Raw genomic sequence first — 11,084 nt, forward strand, 5'->3', positions numbered from 1 at the left:
TGCTCAAATGCAAGTCCATTGAGTCAGTGATGCCATCCAACCATCTCATCCTCTGTCATCCCCTTCTCCTCCTGCCTTCATTCTTTCCCAGCATCAGAGACTTTTCTAATGAGTTGGCTCTTCCATCATGTGGTCAAAGTATTGGAGCTTCAGCTTTAGAATCAGTCCTTCCAATGAATATTCAGGGTTGATTTCCCTTAGGATTGCCTGGTTTGATCTCCTTGCTGTCCAAGGGACTCTCAAAAGTCTTCTCCAGCTCCACAATTCAAAAGCATCAATTCTTCAGTGCTCAGCCTTCTTTATGATCCAACTCTCACATCCATACCTGACTATTGGAAAAACCCTAACTTTGACTGTAGGGACTTTTGTGGGCAAAGTGATGTCTCTGTAGTTTTGCTTCTTATAGTTTAAATTATTAAAATTCAATAATTTTATTTTTGTTTTTGATGCTGTTCTTGATATTTCATTGCATTAGGAGTCCTTTTAAATAGTTTTCAAAATTTAGCTTATTCATCAGGAGATGTTTTCCATTTGGAAACCCGTGTCTTGGTTTAGTTCTGGGAAACTCTTAGCCACCACTATGGCCTGAATATTTGTTATCCTCATTCCAACACAGATGTTGAAACCATAATCCCTGATGTAATGTAGTTTGTAGGCTGGGTCTTTGGGGATAACTGGGATTAAAATTGGTCATGAGGGGGTCCGGGTGGGCTGCGGTCCGCGTGCCCCGCCGTGTCAGAGACGGGAGGGGCCCGGCGCAGCTATGTTCGTGGCTCGCAGTATCGCGGCGGACCACAAGGATCTCATCCATGATGTGTCTTTCGACTTCCACGGGCGGCAGATGGCCACCTGCTCCAGCGACCAGAGCGTCAAGGTCTGGGATAAAAGTGAAAGTGGGGAATGGCATTGCACTGCTAGCTGGAAGACACATAGTGGATCTGTGTGGCGTGTGACATGGGCCCATCCTGAGTTTGGTCAGGTTTTGGCTTCCTGTTCTTTTGACCGAACAGCTGCTGTCTGGGAAGAAATAGTAGGAGAATCAAATGATAAACTGCGCGGACAGAGCCACTGGGTCAAGAGGACAACGCTGGTGGACAGCAGAACGTCCGTTACCGATGTGAAATTTGCTCCTAAGCATATGGGTCTCATGTTAGCAACATGTTCAGCAGCTGGGATAGTTAGAATCTATGAAGCTCCAGATGTCATGAATCTCAGCCAGTGGTCCCTGCAGCACGAGATCTCATGCAAGCTCAGCTGTAGTTGTATTTCTTGGAACCCTTCAAGCTCTCGTGCTCATGCTCCCATGATTGCTGTAGGAAGTGATGACAGTAGTCCAAATGCAATGGCCAAGGTTCAGATTTTCGAATATAATGAAAACACCAGGAAATATGCGAAAGCTGAAACTCTCCTGACCATCACAGACCCTGTCCACGATATTGCCTTTGCTCCGAACTTGGGACGATCTTTCCACATTCTCGCCATAGCAACCAAAGACGTGAGAATTTTTACATTAAAGCCTGTGAGGAAAGAACTTACTTCCTCTGGTGGGCCAATAAAATTTGAAATCCATATTTTGGCTCAGTTTGATAATCATAATTCTCAGGTCTGGCGAGTGAGTTGGAATATAACAGGAACAGTGCTGGCATCTTCAGGAGACAGTGGCTGTGTGAGGTTGTGGAAAGCTAACTATATGGACAACTGGAAGTGTACTGGCATTCTGAAAGGTAATGGGAGCCCTGTCAATGGGAGTTCTCAGCAGGGAAACTCAAATCTGTCCATAGGTTCAAATATCCCAAGTCTTCAGAATTCACTAAATGGATCTTCTGGCAGAAAGCACAGCTGAGTACCAGCTAACTGGAGTAACTTTGCTGTTTTGCTGCTTATTGCATGCACAAAGGAATGGAAATCAAGCTCCTTTTCCCCTTCCCCAGCGCCGTTTGACCTCTCCCAAGATATACCAGCAGCCTGCTTACTACTAAACGCAATCCAAAAGGCCTTTAAAAATACAGTGTATATCATTTTTTTTGTACTAGCCAGTTTATTGACACTTATTTAAAATTTTTGAAATATAAAGGAGAGGCTTTTTGTTGAGACACTGTCACCAAAACAATTTTTTGAAATGTTTCTGAAACTCATGGGTTTTAAAATTAAAAGATTGTTACCATACTCAGTAGTTGGGAGGAGGGAAAATATCACTATTCCATTTGGAGAATGTATATAGACTTCTGTCTTTTATTTTCTAAAACAGTAGGCTAAAATGAATTTTTATAATTTCAATTTGAGGATTGAATAATTATTTTTCATAAAGATTGTTTTGAGTGCTAATTTGTTTACTTTTTGTAGAATTGGTTTATACATGATACTATTCAGTATAACTCTGTTATTTCTTTGAAATGTTTAAACTATTATTAGTGAAAGAGTGAGAGAAATAGTAGTGACAGTAACTTGACTGTGCAGTTTGTAGCCAGACAACATTTGGTATTGCTTCCTTTATAATGTGGTAGTAAAATGAAAACATTGTTGTAAGTTTTCAGTTTATATTCACTAAAGAGGTAAATATTTCTAATATGTGCTTGTATATTTTCATGGTGTGATTTCATGGCTTAAGGTTTCCGTCAAGTCAAAATTTGGAAACATTCTATAAGAAGCAGATAAAGCTTTGCTAAAATTGTGCATGCATGTTAAACCTCCAGGTTCCATGTCCCAGGATTTTCTTAATTTTGTTGGCTGCTTCATTTAGTTCATACCCTCTGATGACAGAGCTATAAATCTTTTTTTGAGAAAATGCTAAAGTATTACGGGTAAGTTATAAAATAGTAGGCTAACAGTAGGACATATTTTTGAGCTCTTTTATTTATCCACATTTTGTACTAATCAAAGGTTTTTGCAGAAAAACATCTAAGTGTATTCTAAGACTGTGTTTCTTGGAAAGTATGTTGCAGTAGCTGGCCATACTATGTGAACGTCTCTCCGAATTGGTCCCGAGTGTCACGTGTGCACTAAAACTGCTGTTGCTACAGGGGAAGCGTTGCTTAAAGAAAAGCTTACCTGATATGTAGATTTCAGGACAGCATCAGTATGTTTCTGAGAGATTAGAAAATGTTTTAAATTATAAAATTAATGTCTTCTTTTGTAACATTCATACTGAAGATTTTTTTTTTTAACATTTTTAAGTTAAACAGATTCTATTTCCTTTTTCAAGTTTCTACACTTGCTTAAGCAAGTCTGATTTGAGTGAGGGTCTTGATTTTGCTGTTATGTTCTGTTAGTTTTGGCATGAGTATACTAAAGCTTTTTTTTCTAGCATGTGTTTTCCCCTCTTTGGTTCTCTTTGTATTTACTACTTTTCTCTTTTTCTTCTGGTTTTTTTTTTTTTTTCCTCTGTTGTTTTTGTTTTGTTTTGGTGTTTTGTTCCTGTCTTCATTGTTTCAAGTATTTCTTTCCCCCTCTGGATTCCCCACGGGCTGGATCGAGATGGTCCAGTCATGCCCAGCTCCTTCCTCCTCCTCCTCCTCTGGTAGAGCACTCTTGCGATGCTGACACTGCCAGTCTCCAGTATCCTCACCCTCGCAGACGATCTCACTCTCGGCCTCTTAATCCCTTACCTGAGAATGAAGGGGTTTAAAAAACACTGACTTAACACTTAAAGGCCTTATTCAAGTGCTTGTAAATGCTTTCATTCCTGGCTTTTTGTTTTTCTTTCAGAAGATTTTTCTAATTTAGGGTGTGTCTTGCATGTATTACAACCAGAACATGGTGTTTGGAACCTAAATGTGTTTGTGCTTTTGCATCAAAGGAATATTTGTTTCATTGGTTGATAACCTTTGATGAAATAATAAGACATGTACACACAACATTAACTGTGAGTTACACACAAATGGTTGACTTCAAAGTGCCTGTTCTGTACATTTTATTTTGAACTGTTATGGTGTTAAGTTTCTCATGGTTTGTCATACTGGTTAATGTGAAAGCATATCATTATAAAGTTCACCTTGCCTTTGAGACATTAAGAACTGTTTTTGATTTTTCAGGCTAATGTTGCAACTGACTAGTTTGTAAAATAAATCATTCCTGTGTATAAAGCAGCAAAACATAATAAAGACTATTTGGTCTTTTTTTTCTTTTAAAGAAAAAAAAAAAAAGAATTGGTCATGAGGGTGAGTCAAGGATATAATCAGTGTTCTTGTGTAACCAGGAAGGGTTAATTTTGAATTCACAATGGATCTGCTCTGTGACTTTAACCCTTATCTTGCCAGTTTTGTTATTATAGGAATACATAGTGGTCTGCCTCAGGGAGATAACTTGACTCCCCCCACCTGTGAAAGACTGTGACATTCTTAAATTCTTTGTGTGGCAAATGGTGGAGCCCCCCCCCCTCACCTGCTGCTTACTTGCGTGGCCCAGAAATTCACATTTGGGGAGGCGGGAATTGCAGATAGATGCAGCATCTTTGTTTGTTGATATGACAGGAGACATTCCATTTCACACCACCCATGAAATCACTGTAAGAAAGTGAAACCAACACATCCCCCTGCCTGAGGCTTGCCATTCTCGGGAACATTTGCAAGGTGACATTTTACTTTGTTGCCTCACCACCTCCCCATCTCTGATCCATAAGAGAACCTGGCATCTAGGCTTGGACAAGATGGTTATTTTCAGGTGCTAGCCTGCCATCTTCTTGGTCAGCCGGCTCTCGACTGAAGTCCCTTCTTTGACTTAACACCTTGTCTCGGATTTATTAGCTTATCGTGAGGCGAGCAGCGAGAGCTTGGACTCTGTAACACCTATACGTGCTAAGTTTCTTCGGTCGTGTCCGACCCTTTGCACCCTCTGGATCGTAGCCCTCTAGGCTCCTCTGTCCATGGGAGTCTCCAGGCAAGAATGCTGCAGTGGGTAAGCCATTTCCTCTGCTAGGGGATCTTCCTGATCCAGGGACTGAACTTGCATCTCTTGTATCTCTTATATCTCCTGCATTGGCAGGTGGGTTCTTTGCCACTAGTGCCACCCGTGAAGCCCCGGTGATTTGTAGAGAAAGGAAAGAAAGACAAGAGCTCTCAGCTAAGTAAAGACAAGGAGGCAACCACCTGTGAGCCAGGAAGTAAGCCCTCACCAAGCACCCAATCACACTGGCACCCTCGTCTTAGACCTGCAGCGTCCAGAACTGTGAAAAATGGATGTTCACCAGGCCCCTAGTCGGTGGTGTCCTGTTACCTGACCAGTGGTTGAATGACAGCCATCATCCATACAATTGTCTCGGCTCCACTCTATTTCCTCTCTTCTTCTGGTTTCCATTTGAATAATCCTGATGGACCTAAAGTTCTTTTTTGTGTTCTAATAGATTTTGAATACTTAATAAATTCCTGCAATCTTAACATCAAATATTGTAAAAACAAAACAAAAGCTAGAGCAAAACTCTCCTTTTACACCTGTTCTCCATTCATATAGCTCCTATTCTTTCATTCTCATTAAGAATATTGGTACATATTGCTAAACATACACAGGGCAAGCCATAACTAATAACAATAAATAAACATATGAGCAAAATTCTGCTGATAATATTATATTGTTGACTTAAGATAGCATTACCTCTTTCCCAGTCTGCTCCAAACAGCCATTTGAGCCATTTCCCATTGCTCAAAACAATGCAAAACCAAAATTTTATGAATATAGCTAGTATGTGTGTGCTGTGCTCAGTCACTTCAGTTGTGTCCAACTCTTTGCAACCCCGTGAATTATAGCCCACCAGGCTCCTCTTTCTATGGGATTCTCCAGGCAAGAATACTGGAGTGGGTTGTCGTGCCCCACTTCAGCTGGTCTTCCCAATCCAGGGATCAAACCTGTGTCTCTTATGTCTCCTGCACTGGCAGATGATTCTTTACCACTGGCGCCACCTGGGAGGCCCATAGCTAGTATATCAATATATAAAGATTTCATTTTAGTACTTATTTATTTTTGGTTGTGCAGTGCAGCATATGGGACCTTCATTCCCTGATCGTAGATTGAACCCATTCCCCCTGCAGTGGAAGTGCAGAGTCTTAAACAATGGACTGCCAGGAAAGTCCCTAAAATTTTTAAATGAGAGGTAAGTGAGAATGGAATCTAGAGAAGGTTTGTGGGGAAACATGAATAAAACCTAGTCTGTGGTTTTAGAGGAGATGAAACAATTTCTTGTTTGATCCCCCCAAATCTATATAGGTGCATTGAATGTAATGCAAATAACTAGATCTGTGCAGTGATATAGCCTGAGTCACTCTCTGGTGAACCACTGGCAGTCAAGATGGACAATCCCTCTATCTGGAACCTCTATGTGATGTGTGTGTGTGTGTGTGTGTGTGTGTGTGTGTGTGTGCATGTGCGTGCTAAGTCATTTCAGTTGTGTCCAACTCTTGGTGGCCCTATTGACTGTAGTCCACCAGGCTCCTCTGTCCATGGAATTCTCCAGACAAGAATACTGGAGTGGGTTGCCATGGCCTCCTCCAGGGGATCTGCCCATGCCCTCCTCCAGGGGATCAGACCCAGGGATTGAGCCAATATCTCTTAGGTCTCCTGCACTGGGAGGTGGGTTCTTTACCACTAGTGCCACCTGGGAAGCCTTGAGATCTTCCTGACCCAGGGATCAAACCCGCATCTCCTGCATTGGCAGGCAGGTACTTTACCAGACCTAGTAACTGCATCTAAAACATCCATCCAGACCCCATGTCCCTGGAGTGGGGACAATGGACACGAACTAGTTAGAGTTATGCTTGGGGGTCGACACCAGAGCCCAAATGAGAAGAACAGAAACATTTCTTGGATACTTCACTTAATACCTTGTGAGCAATTTAAAAGCAAATATTGCTGTTTATAATAATGATAATCTCCATTTCATTGCTCATAGTTATTCTACTAACTTAAAACTTTCTGATTTTATGAGAAAAAAAATATCTAGGGGAAGTCACTAATCGCTGCCAGTTGGCAGACTAGGGAAAACATGAAGCCAGGAATGTGTGAGTTACAATTTGTCAGAATTCCAGGTTCTATGTACAGACAGACATGGAAAATGTGGGTAATTAAGTAATTGAGGCAAAACCTTGTCTATCTCTCTTTTTATTTGAGCTTCTGGCCAAGATAAACTTGAAAGGAAGAGTGTATGGGCTTGTAAAAGTGAATCAGAGGGTGGGGCTAAGAAAAGGGTGGTGCTAAAATTGCTAAAAATTACTCCTACAGTTAAGAGTTACTTAACTCAGCCACAATCTCTTACTAAAGGAACCCGTTGCCAATTCTGTTCCAAGTGGAGGAAAACAAGGTATTGTAAATATTTCTTTGTTTAAAAATGTTTATGTTTTCTTTCTTCATTGAACTGCCTAGATGAATAACAAATTATCAAGACCTCCACAGAACAGAAATGATAGTTGAGGCCATCCCCCAAGAATTCTGTGCAAGTCTGAGAGATTTAACCCCGAACCGTTTCAAAGATTGTGCTGGGAAAGGCTAAGCAGGAGAGTGCTTTCATTTCCAAAGATATGAGAGAGGTGGTTTTACCATGAATTGTGAAATTATGAATGATATTTTTTTCCAGTCACATTTTTGGATTTGCTACCTTTGTATCTGTCAACAGGGGCAAAAAGAAACAGGATATTCTCAGAATGATTGAACCAAAACCCTTCTATTCCTTCAAAAGAGTGGACTTGGCACCATGAACTTGATCTCCCTCATTTGTGTAGGGAACTAATGATTTGACTCTCTACCCCCTACCTCTACCCAACTTCAAGTCTTGGCTATCATTCCAGGGGCCATTAGCTTTCTTCTCTTCCACGGAATAATCAAGGCCTTAACCTTATACTACATGCTCATCAGAAACCCTCCCAGACTATTAATTCCTTCAGAAATGGCTTCAGGTAAACTCAGAAGTGCTGGGGGTGTGGAGAGGTCATTTGCTGATATGCTTGACTCCACCAAGTAGGCAGTATTATCAGCACCCTGGGAAGGTCAGGAGGCCTTGACTGTCCTCTAACAGAAAAGCAGAGCAGAGTCCTTCCTGCTCCCTCCTCCTGCTCACCATCACCCCTCCTTTCTCCCTCCTCTTGTTTATCCTCTTTTGTCACCCAATCCCTCCCTTTCACCATAAAACCTTAAAGGCAATAAAATATAGTGGCAAAAGGATTTGTATTTAGAGTCTAGAGACTGGGATTGCAATGATAGCTCTGCTGTTAGGTAGCCATGCATGTTAGCACATTTTACCTCTCTGGGCCTTAGTTTCCTAGCAGATAAAATGAGACAATTTGATTAGGATTAGAAGATTCTTTCCAACACTGATTTGCTGGGAATATGTGTATCTATAATGAGACATTTTGATGAATGATACTATTTTTTTCTTATTTTCATATTTCTTTAGTTAAGCCCCTTTACAGACTGAGATATTACATATTTTACAGAAATGTATGGATACTGATACATGGATTAGGAAATGACAACTCACTCCAGTACTCTTGTCTGGAAAATTCCAGGGACAGAGGAACCTGGTAGACTACAATCCACGGGGTTGCAAAGAGTCAGTCATGACTGAGCGACTGAGCAGGCATACTGAGGCATCTATATACCTCCCGGAAACTGCAAAAGAGCAATTTGTTCTGAAAAGGGCACACTTGGTTTTTGATCTAGACTTTAGTCTTTATGTATAGTCCCCTCTGAAAAGATCACTCTCCATCCCTTGAATGGATAAATTATTTAGTGAGAATTTCATCCCCAAATTCTGCATCTTTCAGGAATCACTTTTAATTCTGGCTTAGCACTTCGGTACTTTTTTTTTTTTAAAGGCAAGAATTGTTCTTCTCGTATGTTCTAGGCTGCATCTGATATATTAATGATGATATTAATGAGAGAGTTAATGAAGCTGAAGGTAACTGTCTATTAACTTTCCACAAGAAATTAACTCTTTCATCAGAGAGAATTATCATTTTCAGGAATTTGCTACAAGTATCTAAACTCTAGAATAATCATAAATCATAGGTAGAAAGATAAAAGTCCTCAGCCTTAAAGTAATAATTTCTCCTCTCTTCCCTTCATGGTGATTATGCTTTGGCCATGGAGCCAAGCAATTTCCATATGAAAAATTCATGAGTTCTTAAAAGAGAAAGTTTAGGGGACTTTCCTGCTGGTCTAGTGGCTAACAACCTATGCTACTAAAGCAGAGGGCCTGAGTCTGATGACTGTTCAGGGAACTAGACCCTACATTCTGCAAACAAAGACTCCACATGCTGCAAATAAGACCTGGCGCAGCCAAATAAAAAAATTAAAACATAAAAGATAAAGCTTGATATATAGGTAGTAAACAAAACATCATTTCAAGGGATATAGCTGTGAAGAAAACAGGGAGCTTATATCCAAGATAGCACTGGATCTGTCAGGAGAAAGTGCTATTATGAGGGTGTAGAGTTATTACAAAACAAGAGTGGTTGCTTTTTTCATTTAATAAATTAGTGTTAGCCTAGAATTATCATCAGCTTCTACAATAGGTAGAAGCTACGACTAGAGATGATTTACGGGCTGAGAAGATGTTTGGTTAAGGGTAAGCCTATGACTAGGAGGGGTTTCAACAGTGTTACTGTTAATTCAAGTCATGAAGAAATCAAGACTTTGTCTGCACATGTCTCTCCCTTGATTCAACCATTTAGCTAGAGAGATCTCCTGACTTCTCTAAAGTTCTCATTCTAGGTTTCTCAGAGGGCGGGATGGTATCAGTGCAAGGCCGAGTTCTATACAATACTGGCCCTAATAGGAATCTCCAGACCTAGGAATTTGGCTTATTTTAAATTATTTAATCAGTTTGAGCCAAATTAATTATTTGGCTTTAAAATGACAATAGATTGAATTCACTATTTCTTTGGTAATGATCTAGTGTTAAAAAAACTTAAATGAGAATATCAGGGTGATTAGAGGTGAAATTTAGAAGCTGAATACAGTATTTTAAAAAATGAGAAAGCTTGAGTTCCTTTGTTCATTATGATTGGTTTCAGGGGGTCTCAAGTAAGTGAGAATAAAGACAAGAGAGTCTTGACTTCTCTACTTCTCTATAAGCATTTCCACTAGACTGTGAAAGTTTCAGGTTTAAATAGATTTAAAAAAATGGTGACTAGAACCTTAACTACAAACACTCTAAGAAATAAACAAATATTTGGAAGTTTCCATTTTGTACAAAGTCCTGAGCTGGGTGCTAAAAAGAGTAAAAGAGAGTAAGAAAATTTTGCTCTCAGGGAACTTATTCTAGAGATGAAAAGATACGAACATATGAAAACAGAACTAGCAGTGTGATAAGCACCAGGCAAGTGGCAAAAGCTACGTTATGGGACTTTGGTGGCAGACATGCTTCTGTGAACCCCAAAGTTCAGAAAAAGCATCCAGAGGAAAATGTCTGGAACAGAGTTGGGTTTCATCTTATTATGAAAGAGGATAAAGGCTCTCCAGGAACCAGGATACCATCTATCAAGGTGTGAACGGATAAACAAGGTTAAAAAATATAAAAATAGGGATGAAAGATGAGTGAGAAAAAGTACAAAGTCAAAAAGTTGTATAATTATTCCTCATTTACTGGTAAAGCCAGCAGATATGTGGCGTATTGAAAAGAAGCATTTGGCTGATTCGACTACAATTTAAACTCTGGCAATTTCAACAGGGAGACCAAACTGACCAGAATCCAGGTGTTCTCTCAGGTGTTTCCACTCTAGAATTTGAGGGAGTTCTCTTAAACTCTCTGGACTTCAGTTTTCTAAGATTTAAAATAATATTGGAATTATGTTCATTCAGCTCTTAGGAGGGCATAAATACAGATATATGGATTATTGTTGTTGTTTAGCTGCTAAATCGTGTCTGACTCTTTGCACCCCATGGACTGTAGCCTACCAGACTCCTCTGTCCATGGGATTTCCCAGGCAAGAATGCTGGAGTAGGTTGCCGTTTCCTTCTGCAGGGGATCTTCCTGACCCAGGGACTGAACCCTTGTCTCTTGCATTGGCAGGCCAATTGTTTACCACTGAGCCACAGGGAAGCCCCGTATAGATTGTTACATAGGTTATTATGTATATAATCGGGTTGGACAATACATTCTT

The 11,084-nt window shown here is 40.2% G+C and overlaps 1 protein-coding gene across 1 annotated transcript; it reads left to right on the plus strand.

The window, feature by feature from the left end:
- Positions 1 to 730: 730 nt before the first annotated feature.
- On the plus strand, positions 731 to 2,067 carry SEH1L (SEH1 like nucleoporin). Its single transcript, XM_061131359.1, has one exon. The coding sequence runs from the start codon at positions 764 to 766 to the stop codon at positions 1,841 to 1,843; it is 1,080 nt and encodes a 359-aa protein (XP_060987342.1). The 5' UTR covers positions 731 to 763; the 3' UTR covers positions 1,844 to 2,067.
- Positions 2,068 to 11,084: the final 9,017 nt, after the last annotated feature.

This window comes from Dama dama, chromosome 27, assembly GCF_033118175.1.
Source record: "Dama dama isolate Ldn47 chromosome 27, ASM3311817v1, whole genome shotgun sequence".
In the NCBI taxonomy this organism is placed as follows: Eukaryota; Metazoa; Chordata; class Mammalia; order Artiodactyla; family Cervidae; genus Dama; species Dama dama.